This window comes from Prinia subflava, chromosome 10 (assembly GCF_021018805.1).
Source record: "Prinia subflava isolate CZ2003 ecotype Zambia chromosome 10, Cam_Psub_1.2, whole genome shotgun sequence".
Lineage (NCBI taxonomy): Eukaryota > Metazoa > Chordata > Aves > Passeriformes > Cisticolidae > Prinia > Prinia subflava.
This window is the reverse complement of record NC_086256.1, coordinates 26,381,627-26,403,217: the sequence shown is the minus strand read 5'-3', so window position 1 is coordinate 26,403,217 and position 21,591 is coordinate 26,381,627. Positions and strand designations below refer to the sequence as shown.

The 21,591-nt window shown below is 40.2% G+C and overlaps 1 protein-coding gene across 4 annotated transcripts in view; it reads right to left on the bottom strand.

Annotated features, from left to right (window-relative positions):
• RABGAP1L (RAB GTPase activating protein 1 like) overlaps positions 1 to 21,591 on the bottom strand; it is a 225,142-nt gene that overhangs the window by 169,012 nt on the left and 34,539 nt on the right. For all 4 annotated transcript variants that reach the window (XM_063406533.1, XM_063406532.1, XM_063406535.1 and 1 more), the window contains 2 exons: positions 18,254 to 18,398; positions 3,528 to 3,621 (listed from right to left, as the gene is read on the bottom strand). In XM_063406533.1, coding sequence (XP_063262603.1) covers positions 3,528 to 3,621; positions 18,254 to 18,398 — 239 coding nt within the window. The remainder of the gene's footprint in view (positions 1 to 3,527; positions 3,622 to 18,253; positions 18,399 to 21,591) is intronic.

The following is a 21,591-nucleotide window of genomic DNA, read 5'->3' as shown; positions in this document are numbered from 1 at the left end:
GCCAGCAAGCTGTGATTAATTAAATAACCCTCAATTGGACCCTGGATTTGCAGTGAATGTTTAGAGTACTCATTCTATGAAACAGGTCATTAGGACAAGAACAGATTACCACTGCTGTTTAAATTTAAAAGATACTCCTAACCTGTTATTTTTGACTATGCTTTGGGGATGATATCCCCATTTTTCCAAACAACCTGAGAATTGAAAAGAATGTGATTATGTAATACCTTATTCTTTAAAAAGATAATAATTACTTTATTTTCAGATGTGCAGAGCATTACAAATAATTTCATCTTTACCCCTCAGATACCCAAATAAAAACTAGTTTCTTTTATCTTTTTCAGTCCATTTTGCACTCAGCCACATGACCCCAACGATCTTGCAATGGGAAAGCGCTGGAAAGAAAACCAATAATCATAGAAACATCAAAAGCCTAAACACTTGACTTCAAAGACTTGCATGGGCTCAGAGGCCACAGAGATGTTCCAAGGGCTGGAACCTCTCTGCTATGGGCACAGGTTGGGATAGCTGGGGGTGTTCAGCCTGGAGAAGAAAAGGGCTCCAGGGAGAACTCATTATGGCCTCTCAGTACCTTAAAGGAGCTTATAAAAAGAGGGGAGAGAACTTTTATAGGGGCAGATAGTGACAGGACAAGGGGCAATAGTTTTAAACTGACGGAGAAGCTGGGTTACATGGGTATGGGGAGAAATTCTTCCCTGTGAGAGTGGTGAGGCCCTGGCACAGGGTGCCCAGAGAAGCTGTGGCTGCCCCTGGATCCCTGGGAGTGTCCAAGGCCAGGCTGGATGGGGCTTGGAGCACCCTGGGACAATGGAAGGTGTCCCTGCCATGGCAGGGGGTGGAATGAGATGAGCTTTAAAGTCCTTTCCAACCCAAACCATTCAGTGATTCTATGACCAGCTACTCTGAGCAGTTACAGAATTATGACGTGCATGTGGAGGAATAAATATACAGTAAATACATCAGAAAGTTGAAGCTCTAGCCGTGGATTAGTTTGGTTATTACATGGCTCTGGTCACACGTGTTATATGAGAAACAAACTGAGGACTGGGCAAGCTGATCCAATGAACAGCCAAAATGGGACACTCCCATAGAAACATAACGGAAATTTCCAGCAACTCCAAGGAAACAATACAAACAAGGTAACAACTAGCACACATGCTGTAACACCACCCTGAGCATAATCCCAACCGAGAATTAAACAGCCAGACTTCACTGGCTCTGTCCTAGACTTGTATTTTATGGCAGAGCTAATACTTCAGCAATGTGAGTCCATGCTGGACAGCATTACTGACTTCCATGGCCAGCTTTCCAACTACTGGATGGCTTTTTGGGAAACAGCTTGTACATCCATAATCCTTGTTCAAAACAATAGAAGTGAGCATAAAATAAAAGCTTGTCTTATTCCAACCTTATCCTTTATCATGTGGGGGATCACCACTCATGGATGCTGACATCTTTGTTACAAAATGTTGCTATTCTCCTGCACAAACTCATAATCCAATTTTAAAGTATCGGAGAGCAAGGACAGAGCAGCAACACAGACTATGCTCCAACTTGATAAACATATAATTCTGATCAAAGACTGTTATTGATCATTGCTACTAGTAGTTTTTTTTTTTTAAGAAATAGTTGACCAGTCAGCTAAAGCAGCTTAGCTGGCATGAACAACTTCAATGCTGAGAATGCAGTAAATAGCAAAATAGATATACCACTACTTTTCAATTGTTTGTTCTGTCTTTTTGGTTAACTGTCTTATTCTTATTTCTGTTTATATGCTTGAAGGAGAGTCCTGGAGCAGTATTACTGCTGAGCCCAATAGGTTACAGTGACATTTTAATGAAATGACAAAAAGCCATTAAAATGCAAGAAGTTTTTCATCTGAGACAAATCAGCACACCAGTTCCCCAAGTGGAAATGTTAATTTTTATTTACTTTTTTTTACAAGTGCACAGATCTTCTAACATATGGCACAGTTTTCAACACACTAGAAGATTTTATTTTGATTTATTTTTAGTTTTCAAATCCTTACCATTTCTCACCTGTTACTCTGTTTTGTTCTTCAAATCTAACACTGTTCAAGAACTTAAGTAGTTTACAGATTTGAATTTCTCTCCAGAGGTAATACTGCTTGAGACATTCCTGAAGAAATGTTTGCTAGCCTTCAAACAGGCTGGCAGCTCCCATTTCTCACCCCATTTAAACTAATTTTAAGTTGCTTTAACTACTAAACAATTCTCTTGATTTATGTGTAAGTTATGTTAGGATCCCATAATAGTTTATTCCAAAAGTCTTAAATATTTTCTCTTGTTGATCAGTAACCTTGAGTAACCAGAAGAAACAGCAGGATACATGAAACTTAATGCCATGAGCTGTGTGTGTCTTTTACTTCAACACGCTCATCCACAGAGTCCAGGTATTTGTCAAGGACACAGGTTAAAAGTAGAAGAATCAACTGACAAATGAATTTTTAAAAAAAGTTAAATTGAAAAAAGTAGCATCTTTCACTCTTGGATCCTGGATTAAGGTCAGAAATTTGGGTTGACAGAATAGTTAAAAACAACCAGAAGGAGAGAGTTCCAGGGGGAAGGTTCAGCTAAGCTCAGCAAAACCTTGTGATGCCTCATCCCTCATCACTGCCCTACAGATGAGGTCAGCAGTGAGAGGCTGTTTCTCCAAAGTTATAGAGTAGCCAAGTAAAGGGAGGAATTACCCAAATAAATCCTTAAAATGTTGTTCATCTCTCTTTTTGGAGTCTCTTTAGGGAAAGGAAAGAGATTCCAGATTAAGGGCCGCTGATTATTTTTGTCTCACACAGGGAAAACCAAGCAAGTGGTTCTGGCACTTGCTCAGGTCTCTCCAAGGCAGCAAACAGACAGAGTTTTTCCTCTCCTGGCACAGTGTGCACTGCTACTGAAGCACTTAATTAAACAACAGAAATGACACTGGTGAGAACATAGTCTGGGCTTACAAATGCTTTGTTTTATTTACCAACAGAAAGTGTTTCAGTGAGGATTCACAGTCTTTCTAGATTTCTCTTCACGTGCTTACATATAGCACATTAACAAAAATAGAATAAAAAGTGCTTCTAAACAAATTAAATGTACACCAGCTGGCATGCATGGCTTAGAGGGGACACATGGGAGTTGCTTCTGTCCTATCCTGGCACTGAATTTCACTAGGATTTAACAGCCAGCCCCAAATGACCAGAAAGTTCTGCCTGTGAAGACTCATACCTGCTGTGTGAGCATATACAAATATACTCTGAAACACCAAACAAAACCAGCCTTTTGCACATGCTACAGGAAAGATTTGTCAAAACAGCTCCAAGTTACCTGTACAAGACCCCTTAAAATTAAGTTTTAAAACTACACTTCAACGTGTCTTGCATTTTAGTTTTTAAACTGTGTAAGCTAAAGAATTTCAAGCATCCTGCTCAGGAGCATATACTATCATAAACCAAACAAAAGGTTAATATCTAAAATCCAACGTAAGAAATGAAGCATTACCATCTCCCCAGTAACTCTCCCCAGGAGTACAAAATCTTCTCAGGACAATCCTTTGACACATCACCAGTGCCACTGGAGAGTTCATTATCACTCTCTGTAAAAAGAAAGAAAAAACAAGAAAACAAAGGCATGTACAGGTTTACCCAAGAGCACAGACACTAGAGATGCATACATACAAGTCTCAGACAATTTTTTTTAATATAGCAGTTTTAAAAGCATAAAAAAAAAAAAAAATTAATGGAATCATAAAGAATGTTTAGCAGACTTTACCAAACAAGTGTGTTAATAAAGTTATCATGAAGTTTAAAAGAACGGGACTAGGGAATAATTCACAGCAGTGCTACCAGAGACAGGACTGGAACCTAGAAAAGCATTAGGTGAGAAAAATTTCAAGGCTGTTAACTCTCCATTTAATGAAATTTCACATTATTACCTGAGAGTCACACCCATTCCAGACTTCACATAAAGAGAAGCCTCTGTTAAAGCACAGCAGATAATGCTACTATGTTACACCACATCCTTTTGGCTATCCTGTGGTACCCTGAGCTCAGGAAGCCTTCTCCAAGCCACAAAATCTTTTTTTTTTACTGAAGTAACTTCATGGATGAGCAGAAAAAAACCAAGACTGTGACACTGAAGGTCATAGTGTGTGGAACAGAGAGGATTGCTACAAATGAAAGCTCATAACTATTGAGAATGAAACACTTAGGGAGGGATATATGCCATTATATGTCTAACACCCAAACCCAGAAGGGATCATGTGGGCCTGGAATAGCATCCTCAAAAACCCACCCAAGCCAAGTGCTCATGAGGATTCCCAGTGTCTCACAGGCTTGTGCAGCTGCCCACAGTAAGCTGGACAGTCTAACTCCATATGGCACGTCCTTATGCAAATATGGTCTTGCAGTTATTTGGACTTTTTCCAGTTTTATCTGAATAAAATACTGGTAAGAATTAAACAAGTACCACTTCAACACCACCAGATGCTGACAGGCTCCAGCTTTCAGTGTCTTTAGCAGGAAACACAAGCCAAAAAGAGACACAGCAACAGCCCCCTTATAATCACCACAGAATCCCAGAATGATTTGTATTGAAAGGTTTTTAAAGCTCAGCCAGTTCCAAGTCTCCTGCCATGGGGACACCCTTCACCAGCCCAGGCTGCTCCAAAACCTGTCCAGTCTGGCCTGGAACATTTCCAGGGATGGTGCAGCTACAGCTTCTCTGGGCAACCAGTTATCTCCAGAGGCTGCTGAAGCCATGGACACTTTGATATTAAAGGGCTCCAAGGCTGCCCTCTCCTGTGATCTGAACTGTCTCCAGAATGTAAAATGTAGCAAAAAAAAGAACCACCAAAGCTACATCTGTCCCCCCAAATCCCTTCAATACTCTCCTCCACACAGCTCTGTCACATCTTGTTGCTGATCTAATACCCTGAATTCCCTCAGGTGCATTAAACACTTCAACTCCAGCTTTATGTCGACAACATAGTTCAGGCAGAAGAGGATTTTCAGTACTTGTGCAATTATCCTGTTAACTCTTCATCCTTATCATTCTCACTTCAATTACAGATTCCTAATTTATATTCTTAGCAGCTGTCAAACACAGGTCATTAATAAAATATCATCAGTGCTTGAATTTGACAGTGGGCTGTGAGGACAGAGATGGCATATACTGTATTTCAGGGACAATTAACAGCAAACACACTGCCCTGAGAGAAGCAGAAATCAGTGTTTCAAAAGATCAGAGAGATCAGAAATCTGTGTTTCAAAATGAACGCTACTTTGGTGAAAGACTTGAGCTTGCAACCTGTTTGCAGAGCTTTACAGTTCCCAAATACCAGCCCAACTTCCATTTGAATACTTCCCCACTACAATTAAAAACAATCCAAACAGAATAACTACCCATCTGCATCACAAATCTAGAAAAAAAAAGATTTTAAGGTTTCCCAATCTTTTGCAGGCATTCAGTAGACTTACAGATGGAAATAAGTAGACCTAAAACCCCCAAGTTTATAATTTTAACTAAAATTTTATATCACAGTGACAGGTTTCCCAGTAACCAAATGAATCAATTGTGTCCTGAGGGAAAAAAAAGGGTATTCAAAGACTCAGCTTCTCCCTCAAAATTACCAAAAATAGTGTAAAGGCCAATTTCCCCACTTACCACCCAGACATGGCAATAGCTAACAAAACCAAAGGAACTAAATGCATTACATTTGTTTAATTCTCTCCTCTCCTGATTTGCACAACTGTGTCAGAGGGACTAAAAATAAATACAGTCCTTTCTACTTCCCATGGAAAGAAGAAGAAACACTTGAGGAAACCTCTGAGATGAGCCCATTTGCTATTCAGAGACACAAGGTACATGTTAAAGATACTGGTGTGTATTAAGAATCTCAGGAAACCCAGCTCATATCAGGAATCTATCACAAACCACAATTTCAGAAAGGTTTTATGCATTCAGAGTAAAGGAAGAAAATGTGGCACCAAATGCTGAAAGGAAGAGATCAGAATTTCCTTGGAAAGACTGAAAAACTACAGCACATCTCTACAAGAGTTAATGTTGAAAATACACACAAACAAACCCTGCAGCCTGGAATGAAATCTGATAAAGATGACTAAAATCCCCGGGCAGACCAAAACGTTTCAAAATGTAGCTACACTGAATCCTCTGAGCAGCAAAGCACAGTAGCTCTTATCAGATCCAAACCTGAGCTTGCCAGGAATACTGACATCAGCCTAAAGAAACAAACATCTCGATTTCTCACTGTGCTGGTATTCTGGGTAAAATTCTTCGAAGGTCTAAAGGAGACCAGGGCTACACAGCACATACACTCCAGGGCTTCAGCCAGAAAATGCTTTCATCTGGAAGGCTTGGCAGTGTTTGAGATGTATTATTCAGCTATATGTCAGAAAATCTCAGGCCTTAATTAGAAATGCCATATGCTCCCTTTCAAAAGACGCTAACGTCAAATTTCAAAATAGAACAGGGCAAAGGGAAGACAATAAACAGCCTTAAAAACCTCTACTTTGTTTCTATTCTGATGAGTATTCACATATTCTAATCTCTTAAAGCATTAAGGTAAGATACAAGCTAAGAAAAAAAGATGCCATGGGAGGGATATTTAACTGTAGATGTTTTTCTCTGAGTATTGCATGATTTTTTCCACTTTTCCTAGCATCTATAAGCCAGCAAAATTTGCCAAAGCATGACTTAATCCACCCTTATTCTGCTGGGAAAGCCACAGATGCCTTCTTCCAAACATTCTGGGTATTCCTCCTCTTCCTCCTGTATTTTCCCTGACCTCTCCAGAGTCATCAGCTGGGCAATAAAATTTAAACTCTGTCAGAGCAGGTGGACAATGGAAGACATCTCAAGGGAGCAAACCCTGGGGTTGTGAATGTGTGGACACACAAACAGGCTTTAAGAACACCCCCAGGGAACAGTAAGTCTCAAAGTTTTCCTGTTTTGGTTTGAATTGCAAAATGATTCACAAAATTCACAAAAAGGTCATGCCTCCTGAATCAATTCCCTGAATTTAGAGCCTTTTTAAAGCAAGCCTGAAGGATCACACTCCCACAGCAAGCATTGCTTTGTACAGCATCAGCATGGAATAACACCTTGGGCTGAACAGACCTCTGGAGATCAGCTAGTCTGATCCACGCCAAGCTCTGCTTAGAGCAGGTCACTCCTGGACCTGAGTGAGGGTGGGCTGGGTTTGGCTGGGAGCACCACAAGGGCTGGGGGTGCACAGGAACCTGGGAGGGGACACAGCCAGAACAGATGACCCCAGCTGACCCAAGGGATGCTCCAGACCATAGGGCATCGTGCTCAGCACGTAGGGCAGGAAGGAGAAGGAGGAAGGGAACTTCAGTGTGATGCCATTTGTCTTCCCAAGCCACTGTTACACATGATGGAGCACACTCTGTTCCCCAGGGCATGGCTGAGCACCCGCCTGCCCATGGGAAGTGGTGAATGAATTCCCTGTTTAGCTTTGCTTGAGCACATGGCTTTTGCTTTCCCTACTGAACTGTCTCCATCTCAACCCACGGCTTTCTCACTTGTGCCCTTCTGACTCTCCACCTCACCAGGAAGAGTGAACCAGCAGCTGTGTGGGGCTGAGTTGCCAGCCTGGGTTAAACCACAACGTGAGGTTAGCCTTGAACACCTTCAAGAAAGGAGCTTGTAAAATCTCTCTGAACAACCTGTTCCACTACTTGACCACAATGATGGTCTAAAAACAAACAAGGCAACCACCTGTCAGAGAGTAAAATAATTTAATTTATGGCTTAAACATCTTCATGGACTTCTGCCTATTATAGCAAAACTATAAAAACCAGAAACTAAAGACCACCACACACTGAATGGGACCCTGCACTGCACATTGATGGAGATAAGATAAAGTGGCTCAGGTCTGGGCTTGGGAAGAAGAACTTATTCACAGAGGGATCAGGCTTTGCACCGTGGGGGTGGAGAGCACAGCCCTGGAGCTTTCAGCTGCCACTCACACAGACCCTCACACCAAAGGGTGGGGAGCAGGAGAGGTTTTGGGTGTGTGGTGAAAAAGCTGTGCTCAGAGGCAGTGAGTCCCCATCCTCTGCTGTGCAGGAGCTCAGTGTGGGGCCCTTCAGCCCAGGAACAGCTGCACCCACGTGAGGGGCAGCACAGGGGGTGTCATGGCCCATCAAAGGCACCCCAAGGGCTCCCCAGACCCTGCACCAGAGCACCACAGACGATGCAACAGATCTGCAGTGCTGCCAGGGACAGAGTCAATTTGCCCTTCCCACAGGGGGCCCAGGGGTATTCCCACCTGGCCCACAGGTATATTAATCCAATGGATTCAATACTCTGGTGCAGGGTGGTGGGGGACCCTCACCAGCCAGAAGAACAGACGGAGGGGAGCCACGAGACATCACTGGGACCCTTAGAAGGGGATATGTTCCTGTGTAACCCCTGTCAGTCTCTCCCTGTCCCCTTATCCATGCACACCTCTTTTTCTATTTTTTTCTCTTTCTTCCTTTCTCTCTGCCTCTTTTACGATTAAATAAAATAATCAAGATTTTTGGCACCAACATCTAAACTCATTTGGTTTTAATCAAGTTTTGCGGTGTATTTCAAAACTTTCTGGGTTTGATCCATTTAATTCACAGAGCTTAGATTTTCTTTTAATTGGGATTGTAACACCACCCCACCAAAAACATCCTTTTAGCTAACCACAACTTCCAGGGCTCCAACTTGTGCCCTGTGCCTGTTTCCTCTCAGCCTGTTACCAGGCACCTCTGAGCAGAGTCTGGCTCCATCTTTACCCACTCCTCTGATGCAGCAGATGTAGACAGCAACACATTTTCCTCTCCAGCCCAAACCAAACCCAGTTCCAGCAGCTCTCACTGCACCCCGTGTGCTGCTGCCATCTGCCAGCCCGGCCGCTGGCCACGCTCCAGTGTCGGTGTGAGGGCTGCAGCGGGACCCAGCGCCGGCTGCACTGCAGCACAAACACAGGGCACTGCTCCTTCCCTGGAGCTGCTGCCTGCACTCTGCACACAGCCCACGCTGTGCTCGGCTGCCTCTGCTCTCAGCATGTGCTGCTCACTTGTTTGCAGAGTTTTGTCTGCTGGGATCTCCAGGTACTTTTCTGGAGAAGTGACTCTTTATCTAGTTTGTGTTCAGCACCTCTCATCACAGGAGGTTGTTCTGAGACAGGACCCAGTGCTTGCCTTCACTGAATTTCACAAGGTCTTACTGGTGCCTTTCTGCAGCCTGTTCTGGTCCCTCTGAATAGAAGCCCTGCCCTCCAGAGCACTGAGCACTCCCCTCAGTTTGCTGCTGTCCCCACACCCGCTCGAGGTACACTTGGTCTGTCACATGGGTGATCAATGGACATTTAACAGCACTGATCCAAACACCGATCCCTGTAAAACACCACTATTCGCTGGCTGCCAGCCAGACTTTGCACCACTGACTGATTCTTTCATCCCAGCAGTCCAACCAACCTTCCAGCCACATCATTTCCACCCTGTCCAGTGCCTATCTCATTGATTTCATGACAAGGACTCTGTGGGATCCAGTGCTGGAGTCCCTGCTTTAGCACCAAGGCATACAGCTGCCACTGCCTGTCCCTTGCCCACAGCACGGTCACCTTGTCACAGAAAGTGACGGAGCCTGGTCCAGAGCTGGGGGTTCCCAGTGATGCCATTGGACATTCACATGTTTAGAAGCGACTTTCAGGAGTATTTGCTCCATTACCAGTCCCATAGATTGAAGCAGATTGATTGAACTAGCACTTCCTTCTGGCACTTGCTTTTTTGGATATTTGCCATTTGCATGAGGTGAATATGGCAGTGTGCACAGGTATCCCTCGGGGTGGGAGAGGATCACTGGATACCAGATTTTGCATGTACCTGTTTTGTGAGTGTATCTACAGAAAAACAAATGGAAAAAGTTAACTCTCTTAAAAATCTGCAGGGACACTCAAGAACAAGCTAGAGAAGAGTGAATCTAATAGAAAAGAAGATTGGCAGTCTATAGATATACCTAATTTTGTCAGTTCATTCCAAGGATTTTACTGCTCTTTTGACTGCATTTCTCAGCTCAAGCCTAATTTTTTTTTTAACCTGTGATTTATGCCAATTACTTTTTTTCCTCCTAAACAATTTTAGTACATCTTACTTACAAAAAGAAAAAAAAATCTTAGCCTTTATTATTTCTTCTCTAGGATACTCTACTTATTTCCTCAAAGGACAAATTCTCCACATTTCTGCTCATTTCCCATTTTCTCCTCCAGTCTGCATTTTTTCTTGATGAGAGATGTTCAAACAAAATACTGATGAATCCAATGTTCAAACCAGAAGAATTACACACACAGTAACTAGCATAAACAAATATCCCACAGGAAAAAAAATACACAGAGGAACACAAAATCTTGGCCTCTTCTTTCCCATCTCTTATTTTGATATCCAGGGTATCAAAGCGAGGTCATGCTCAGAGGGTAACCCCAGTACCTGGAGCAGCACTGACAGGTTAGGCAAAGACTGGAACAAAATCCATGGGAAAGCAACTCAGAGCAAAGTCAGACAGCACAGAGGCTCCTCTCTCTCGTCAGGCATTAACAGACTCAACTTGGTTTATTGCCTTTCTCATTTCTGGCTTGAGGAAATAAATTCTGGCAAAGGACTCATACCAACAAAAACCGAGGTATTTAATGTGCTTGAATTTCATTTTTCATCTTCCCAGTGTTACAGTGAAAGGATTTTTTTTGTTTGTGTGTTTGGGATGGTTGGTTTTTTTCAGTGGGTCAGTTTTTCGCATCACACTTCAAAATTTGGCTTTAAACAAATACTCCCCTTATCCATATTTTACACCAATTATGTAGCTATAGAGCAGCTTTTCTGAGTGGTTCTCTTCTTCAGGAAATTCTACTAGTCCATCTGAAATATGACAATACCTCAGAAGTCAAACTACGACAATACCTCAGATGTCAAACTCCTTTTTCAGTTAACAAAAATGGAAACAAGGTGGAAAACTACAGAGCTGTTTCAGAGATGTTGAGCATAGAAGTAAATAAAACCTCCTAAAATGAGTAGAAAAGCATGAATAAAGCAGATGAAAAAATTAACAGGTAGGATCTGAGCACTGATGTGAAGGAGAAAAAAGGATATTTAATGTGTTTTAACTGAGAAGCTGTGACATGTGAAATAAAAAAGAGTAGGTGGAACTGAAAAATAATATAGCTGGAGCAGTCTGAAGGAGAAGGAAATCAGGTCTTTAAGATAGGTGGGGACAGAATTGGAATACTTCAAATATGAATAGTTTGATTTTTATGTAAGAGAAGAACAAAACTGAAGGAGGAGCTGGAGTTGGCAGCACATTATCAGGGCACAAGACAGAGCATTACTGACATGGAACCTTTCCATACATACAGGATAAAAGAGGATCGTGAGAAAGGCCACAAAAAAGAGGAAATTTTCATTTATAAGGTAACAGGGAATTATACAGCATGAACTATAGTTCTGCCAGGGAGGATGAGAGTGAAACAAAGTTTAAGTCATAAAGTCATTCTGGTATTAAATAATGCAGATTTTCAGAGATGTCCAACTTTCAGCGCATTACAAAATATTCTGATGAACACAGAAGGATTTCCAAATGCCTTCCAAATAACTGATTTATGAAATGACAATCCTCAGGATATTTTCCTATTTAGGAGGAAGAGGAATAATCAAGAGCAGAAAAATACAGATTAATGAATCTGAACAAAGACAACTTGCACTGAATTCTGCTCAAAAGAACTTTCTGCTTACATTAGCTACATAACTAACTTGAAAAATTAATTTGGCAGCTACTGAAGTACATGTAAAGAGAGCAAAAACAAAAAACAAAGATTAACAGAATTTTTCACTAAAAGCAAACCAGTAATAGAAAAACACCACTATTTTATTTCTTGTTCCTTTTTATGAATTATAAGATACACATTTTTCACTCAGAATCATTCAAGTGAAAACTAAGGCTGACCAATCACTAAATTTTGATTACCTTACAAACAGCTGCAAATTTAATTGCCTCTTAAAGTACCACAGAATCTGAATCCCAAACCCTGTATTTGATAAAAATGGAGAGGGTAGCACAGCATGCAGCTGGATGACCTCTGCCTTTCCCTCACTGTTTTCACATGTTAAGGACTGGGAAAAAATCTCCCAAAGGACCCACACTTGTACTTGAGAGCAATCCAGTCCTGTTGGTTGTGTGCAATGGGCAGCCAAAATGACCTTTTTCTTTTTAATACAACAAATTCTGCATTTTAAACCCTATCCTATATCCTTACATGCCCTGCCTTTAAAACACTTTGTTCTATGTCATATACTTTCAACACAGGCCCTGCATCACTGTCATATGAAATGAGAATTACTTTAAAATGTCCCAAAATAGACCTTAACTGGGCATGCAAGAGATGATCCTCCCCGCATGTACTGCACATAAAATTGAGCCACCATGACATCTCTAAATTTGATGTACGAATGCTTAGAGCTGAATAAAAGAAAGTGGAGAGGAATTACTGCTTCAGCTCAGTAGTTTTGCTCCCACACAGATGACAAAGCCAACTAAATGCTGCACAGTGGAGGTGATCTTGTAAATACAAACATTTTCCACACGTACTGTGCTGTCTGATTGCTGCCACCTCACACAACAGGCAAGGAAACTAAATTGGAGGTGTTGTCACAACTCTAAGGCAATGTACTAGTAATTTATGAAATTAGATTAGAATCTACTCCCATCTTTGACATAATCAATGAGAAAAAACAAATATCAGTGTTAGAAAAAACAAATATCAGTGTTAGAATCCTCAGAAGTTATTTAAGGCAGCATGCCAGGCACTTAGATTAGAAAGCCCTTACACTCACAAAACACCAGCAAGCCACTGACCAAAACTACAAAAGAGAGGAATTTCATGCTGAGGTTATGGGAACTGCAGGTTGAGAATAATCTGTTTAATAATCTTTATACAAAAGTGGTTAATTTTTTAATTATATGAAATGTGCAATTATATAAGCAGCGGCAGCTTGAGGCTACCCAAAATTGATGATTGAAAACCTGAGAAGATCCTTTAGCAATAGGAAGTTTGAATTCCTAATAAGCCAGCAGGATTGCAAATCCTTTATCCAACTGCTTTCATACTGATTACAGATAGAAAAGGAAAGACAACCACTAATGAATAAAGCATCCAAATCATTCAAAATAATCTGCAATTGCTTCCAGACAAGATGAAAACACCAATTTATGCTCATTTTGTGTCTATTTTGTACCACAAGGGATTTTATGAAAGTTATAACAAAACCAAAAAGCCTGAAAGACAAGTAACAGAATTCACTATGATCCCACAGAATTGAAACCTACCTTAGTTTGAAAATATCTTTTTCTATCATTCTGCAAAAATAAACCAAAGGCATTGACAGATTTCTCTGGAGCACTCATGAACTGCAGGCCAGAATTAGGGAATTACGTTTTGCCTTGAACCTCACAAAGTAAGTATGAGGAACAAATTTTATCAGAGAAAAAATCCTCCCCACAGAGTGTTTCCACACACTGTGCAGGAGTGTTGAGTGGACACTGAGCAAGAGGAGAGGGATAAAGGAGCTCAGGGTAAGTCACACTCCTTTGGGTGTGTTCCACCTCCTGAACAGAAAAAACCTTAAAATCCCCAATTTTCCTTCTAATTCATAACCTTGTAATTTCATTGAATACTTCTGCAACGCACAGAAGTGCTTCAAATTTGAAATATTTCATATACTCACCTTGTAACACAAAGGTCATACTTACATGAACAAATCTAAACACAACTGTAACTATCAACTGCCACCATATTAAAAATAACAAGTCCTCTGCACTCTGTATTTTTTTATATATTATGGAAGTATCACATGATCTCATTCCTCCTGGCAGCACAATAATAGCTGTAGAAGTCAACTGAGTGCATTTATGATTTTTAATAACATAAGTGAACTGGTAAGGTGTGAAAATAATCCATTTTGAATTATTTTATGGACAGCAGAGTTCATAAAATGACATCAGGCTTGTCAGGAATATTTTCATTTCATTTGGACACTATTCTTAGTAGTGCCTGCATTTTAAAACTCTTCTCTTGTGGAACAGCAGAAAGGGTTCTTGTCTGGAGACAGCTGCTGGCCGAATGGCCTCATGAATTTAGGGTTTGTGACATTCAAGTTCATGTATATGGGAAAAGCAAAAAGACTCCAAGACAGATTTAATTGATCTTATTTAGGACCCATCAACTTTACTCTGCGTTGGATTAATATAACAAACAGTTCCTGTGAAGAGCATAACGCTATTTTTAATTTGGATTAAAATGCAGAGTTGACTATTTCAACACTAGTCATGCAGTTTTTCTCACACGATCACCCTCATTTGTTCGTATCACAACCCCTATTTATCACTAAATCCTCTCTCAGTAGTTCCAGTCACTCCTAGAACATCACCTCCTCTACTCCTCTGCTTTCCTGAATGCTGAAAGCAGCCTCCACCACCCACAACTCCTGACACAGCATTCAGACTTCCTCTGGCCGATCATCTCCAATCATTCACGTTGCCCACCTCTCACCTTCTTTTTGTGTCACCAGCACAACACTCCAGAGTTGTTCTGAAACTTTCATGGTCCCTCATTCTTTCATGTCTATTTTCAGTGTCAAACCCTACCATCTCCACACTGACCCTCCATACCCTTGAAGGTAATTTTTCTATTGTCTATCTCCTTGTTCTTAGTGTTCAGACAGCTAGAGCAGGAGGATAAAAGTTTGACTTCCTTCAGTTTTTTATCTATTCCCTTGGCAAACAAAACACAAATGGAGACAATTCTGCATTCCTGAAAGTCATCTAAGAGCGTTCCAGAAGCACCCTACAGCTCATGTTCAGAAGCTTCTTTTTGGTAGGCAAGTCATCTTTTACCTGAATTACCTTTTACCTGTTTCAGGGCATCTGCTAAACATTCTGTGCTTACTCTGCAGCCAACTCACAGATGGGAACAAGAGCTCTCAACCAGACACCTGGGACCACAGAAAGCTTCAGCAAAACTATCTTCAACTCAGTAACAACCAGCTTAAAGAATATTTTCTGGTTTTGAACAGAACTGCTCCTGCTTACAGTGATCCTTAACCTTCCAACTTTATCCAAAAGAAACTCAAATGGAGTTATCTAGTGTTCTCCTGTGTTATGTACCTTTAAAAAAAAATTCAAATACTAGAGCCAAAGGAAGGCCATCATTTCACATATGGTCTAAAGCAAGAACTGCTGCTAAAAGCAGCCAACCTATTCATCCCTTTCTCCATTTGTTATTTATTCCTGAGACTACATCCTCCTTTAAATGCTTCTGCTGGAAAGCATTTTCCCCCATCCTTAAGCTCCCGAGTGCAGCCAGCCACTTCATCCTCCCCACAACAATACTACAATAAAATGCACTCTGAGCTTTGCTTTTTCAACACTGCAGTATCCACACCATCCATTCTGGGCATGTTCCCACATTTGTTAAAGCTCCAGAAAGGAGAAAAAGGAGTTCCACCAACTGCGCTCTGCACATTGCTACAAGGTTCTACTCAAGATTAAATATAGACAGTGAACTTTTCTGCATATTAATAAAAGCTGATACTTAAATCCACTTTATTTAAAACCTTTCCAGAGAGTGTAAGAATTTCCTAATTATACTTTTTAATATTTTAAAAATTGTATTTAGAATTTAATAGAAAACATCTTATTAAAGAGTGAACTTTACATTCTCGGTTTTGACAAATTATTACAATTAAATATATTTTTTAAATTATCACCTCCAAAGCAAGGGACCAAAAGTGACTGGATTATGGATACTGATTACAGTATTAGTTATTAAAAAACAAAAATGAAGTTGACCTGAAAGATCTCTAAGTAACAACTGCACAGTCTTAGCAAAAGTCTTGGTTTTTAATGTTTTTTCTCATTTCAACTTGATTTTTCATGTGAATAGCTATATTAAAAAACTAAGAACGTTATTTAGAAGTATATGGTCTCCATTTTCTCCAAGCAGTTGTTGAAAGACACTAGGCCTAACTTAAGTATAGTGATGATTTTAAATCATTATTGGCAAGTACCATGTTTGGTCTTTCACTAAAACAAAAAGAAAAAAGTATTGGAAAATGCCTTCTTTTTTATGACCATCTTTATTCATATGCTCATGGCACAAGACATCCCAGTGAGCTGTGTGCATGCAGAGAACACAGGAATCAAATACAGTGCATTCTTATACAAGAAAAATGCAATGTATAGTGCTTTTAAAGTCAATTAAAGAATATTCTGTGAGCATATAAGGGAAAAGTAAAAAAAAAAAAAAAAAAGATTAAAAAGTAGAGAAAAGTAAAAAGAACCTATATAGCCAGGTAGCTATCACACTTAACATTAAAAAAGAAAAAGCCTTCTTCCAAGCCTAAGACAAGACATTGTAAACTCAAGGGTTTTTTTCCATCATCATAATTAGTACCCTGAAAAGAAAAAAAAAAAGAATGAAAAGATTTATTTAGAAAAACTGCAAATGACTCATTGAACCTGCATATCCTCCAGGATAAAGAACTTCTCAGCACAGAGCTCTAAATGTGGTTTCCATGAGAACAGAGGCGCATCATATTTTTAATGTCTTCTCTTAGGAAGTAATCTACATTTAAAATATGGAAACCAGCATTGGGGAGCTAAACCAAAGTTAAACAAAGAACCAACTTAGGTTCCTACTCCAGTGGAATACTTTTTCCCTGCAATAAGATAAAGCCATTCTGTAACAGTACCAAGAGGACAGTATCCATGCTATTCCTAATTGTGCTGCATTCAGCACATTCTGGAACAGCTGCATTCTTCCCAATAACAGAAATATTGAACAACAACAACAAAGTATTTAATTATTTAAATTACCCCATCAAACCCTATCAAACAAGCCTCAGAAATCAATTTGGTGCTACAACTCACACATGCAACAAGGAAAAGAACACCAACAGCTGAATTGCACTGCACTGATCCACAAGTTCCAAAGGACAAATCTGAACTAATTCTTGCTATGAACAGCAAAGCAATCCCAAACACCAATGAAACAGAAGAATTCCTTTAGGGAAAATAGAATTTTTACTGTTCAGAAGTGGTACTTGATACAAAGGAGGACTGACATTGCTGATCTGTGCCTATTCCCCTCCCTCTCAGGAATCAGATCGAAGTTCAGTGAGCACCTGACTGGGGTTTTTGCAAGCTTGGTGTCACCTGGGATATGTGGAGGGGTTTGGCTTGTAACCACACCTGCCTGCTCCAGCCTGTGTGAATCCCAGGGCTCTGACTCCTACTGCACAGGCTCAAATCCACTACTTACCTATAATTAAGAATCAAGGAAAAATTTTTCCATGGTAGTGAGTGAGACTTTTAACGGTATTGACAGAACAGTGCCAGAAATCTGAATAATAACTTGGTAAAATAACCACAATTCCTGGTAGGTCAGACATCCAGATCAAAAATGGCACATGGAAATGAATGGCACATTATTCTGAATTCTATGTGCTAACCTCAGAGTACAAGAGAGACAACAGTAGGCCAAGGGCCTTCAGATAGACAAAACAAAAAATTCCACTTTCTGAGAAAAAACCCAACCCAAACCACCAGTGAGAAATATACTGAGGTATGTAAGGTGTGGAAGGGGCAGGCAAATACACTGGGTCCATGAACTGCAGCAACCCCCAACTGAACCAGGAGATATTTTAATAAGCCCTAAATATTAGTGAGGGAAACCAAGTCACATGTTAAGCAGACAGGGGATGAGGAAATTGCCCATGTGAGTCTGCCTGGATTATTTTGTTTGTTTTCTTTAAAAACGGGCATTTAAAAACCGAATTTCATGCTATCCTCTTCAGTAGCATAGCATGTTCAAGGCAAATGACTTCTGAGCAGAAGAAAACACCTTTGAAAAACATTTTCTAACTTGCTGGCAGAGCACAGGTGCCTGAGCAATGCATTTTGAAGCACACAGGAAGATGGACACACATCCACTGCTGCTGCTATGGGAAGACATCCAAACAAAGGCTTGTTAAAAATACTGTTACTCCTAATAGAAAAATACTGCTGATCTTTTTGTCCAAAGCAGTTGTATTAATAATTAACTGAGTCAATTAACAGCAGAAATGCAATAGTACTATCCATGGAAACTGTGGGTGCTGGTTTATCCTTACCTTCTTCTGCCTCATCCTCCTGGGATGACATAGGCCCTCCTCCACTTGTTGGGGTGACTAATTCTTCCTCTCTGGCAGATTCTCTTTGCAGACTGACAACTTCATAAATTGCATCTCCAGCACTTGTGTGGCTTTTTCCTTCAGACTGAACCAAAATATGGGTATGTATTAGGTTGAAAAATAAGGCTATGAAAGGCTAAACAATAGGTTGGTCAGGACTGCCTCAGATTTCTTTGCCTTGGCACAAAGAGATGGCAGCATCCGACAGTTCTGTTTCTCAGTTTTACAGGTAGAAAATATAAAACTGCATTATTTCCAAAGCTGCCTCTTACCAACCATTTTCAGTACTGTTCAGAGCAATGATTTAAAAAGCTTTCCAATATAAACAGTTATAATGAGATTAAGTCAAAGAGAAATCTCAGCTAAAGAAAAGAGGAGAGAACAAAGAGGAAAAATATTGGAGTAACTGAAACAGGAACTGAATGCCTGAGAAGGGGGGGAGGAAATAATATAAGAGGTTTTTCGTAGGTAAAGACAAGACTAAAGGAGAAAGAAAACCTCACCCCTTTGAAAAGCCTTAAATTGTGAAAAGCTATTTTTAGTCCTTCACTCACTAAAAAAACAGGAAAATTTATCTTTCTTCTGCAGAATATAATTTAAAATACACTCCTTCCAATGGATAAATGTAGTGGAACCCCATGGCAGAAGGAAGTAGATGATCTTGAAGGTCCCTGTGGACCCAAACCATCCTATGATTTTATGACTTTCTTATGAAACAGAAGTCAGTTAACCATAGCAGTTTACTACAGTTTAGGCAGTTCCAAGTTTTAAAATAAAAAGATTAGTTATTCCTCCTGGTTACAATTATGAACAGAGTTATTTTTCAGTGACATGCAGTGATTACTAGATTTCCTGAGAATTGTATATAACTGCAAATTAACGATGGTATTAAATGAAGCAGCCCAAATTGTTGTGCTATTTTTGGGCACCTTGCCTAATCAGTTAAAATAAGGTAATTTTTGGAACATATTAAAATCATCAAATTAACCATAAAAAAGAATGCAGTTTCAGTTAGACTATCCTCAACTTGTTTGAAAAACAAATACAATGAAGTTGAGAGGCTCCATGATACCTTCACTGGAGATCTACAGGAACTACTGACCAATACTTGGAATTTCAACCAGCTGGTGAAATTATGCACATGAGCAGCTTAAACAGGGACTGTTTGGACTGACTCAGTATAAATTATTTTAAAGTGAGAAACCTTTCCTCATTTATTTTAGATTAACAATTCAGACCCACTTTCCTTAAAGAAGCAGCTCCAATTATCAGCCAGTTTTGCTGACTGAATTTATCATTAAGTTAGTTTAATGAATTTTGGGGTGTAGGCATAAAGAGCCTGCATTTTGTAAAATTAAGCAGGGTAACATCAGAGCTGTAATCCCTGTTTTATTCTCACATAACACCATTATTGGGTAACTACAAAGTACTTGGTTGACTCAATCAAGTACTGATGCCACTAATGTTATTAACCATGGCTTTCTATAGCTTTTTATTTTTGAGAGAGTAAGGCATGAGATACTGTGGGTTTTGCTCTGTGTTAAAATAATTACAAGCCTTCAGTTCCTTACACATGTTAACTGCAAGACCCACCTGTATAAAATATAAAAAATTCACTTATTGGTTTTCTCTGAAGCACAAACCCACCATTACAAGGACCATGTTCTAACAATGAAAATGTGCATGAGCAATACAGTAAGACAGCTAGAAAGAACAATCCTAAATGACACATTACCCTGCATTTCTGTCAGTGTTCTTTATCATTCTTTATACCCGACTGCACCTTACCCATCTCAGTTCAGACTATTAAATGTGTCTGAACCCTTCCTCAGAAGGGTTATGGTTTTTCTAGAATCCACTTTCCCAAGAAGTTCCCAACTGGCTGATCCCCCTGCCATCTGCAGAGTTACTTCCCAGGGAGTAACAGTGCCCTGAGGTACAGGACCCCTCAAAGGTCCTGGCAGGAACAGCTACTGCAGTGCCAACGGTCCAACTGAGAACTGGTGAAATAAAGACTTGATACAAAGTCACCCAAAGAGATCCTGGCAACCACAATCAGGACCTCGTCTTGCAGAAGGATTACTAGGACTAAAAATATTTCTTTTCTAACGATCTGCAGAACTGACTCTGAATTTTGCAGCAGGAAGAAATGCACATGTTTCTTCAGGGAAGAGAGGCATGTGTATGTTTGTCACATTATAAGGGGTGAGAAAAAGAAAGCATCCATATTACTCAATTAAAAATGGTACCGTTGCAAGTGATTTAAAAGGCAAGCTGAACTGATTAGAGATAAGTATCAAACTGCTGAGAGCAGAGTACTTTTAAATGTATTTTCTTTAATGTCAAAATGCAGATAGTCTTATTTGCATGTAACAGTAGGCTTTCTCAGATTTCCTTAAATTCCAAGTTGCTATGCTAATCTCTAGAAGAAATACAGAAACAACATCACTTGAGATTTATTTACTCCCTAAGTGTTAAACACAGCAGCAATTTTCCCATGTAACATCAACACAACTTGGATTTTTTCAGCCCTATTGCTGTGCCCCACAAAAAGATGGTAACTCAAATAGTCCCATTAGGCTCAGTAAAATTAAATCACTGCTCTTCGGGTTCATTAGTCAAAGATGACCCACCACTGTTCCAACGCCCACAGTACAACTCTTCACTTTTTGAGCCAATACCAAGACAAGTCTTTGGAGAAAGCAGGTCAGCAGTGGCTGAAGGGGGATGCAGCTGCACATCACTCCAGTGACCCAGGGCAGATGTATCCCTTGTAGGTACCTCGGCCAACACCAAAACCAGAAGGGACTTGAGCTACATCATAACAGCTCACTTCTTTAAACCTCTTCGTTAGGTAATTTTGTCTTTAATGGGCCACATTCTTACAGCCATAGTGTGAATGTCAGTAGCTCTTTGATTTTAAAATGAACTATTGTAGAGTCATTTCCCAATTTTACAGTCAAATGGACTTGCTTTAGAGGTCAGATTGTAGAGAATTAAAGAGAATTCAACAGGCAGGTATAACATAGTTTAAGCCCACAAAACCGAAGACTTATAATTCATTACAATTCAGTTTACAAAGTGTGCTGGGTTTGGCTGGGTTAGAGTTATCTCCTTCTCAGAGGCTGGTATGAGGCTGTGCTTTGGGCTTCTGCTGGGAACAGTGTTGATAACTGATGAGGGGAGTTTCAGCTTCTGCCCAGCAGCTGCTGACACAGAGCCAGGGCCTTTGCTGCTCCTCATCCCACCCCACCAGCAAAAGGGCTTCAGGTGCACAG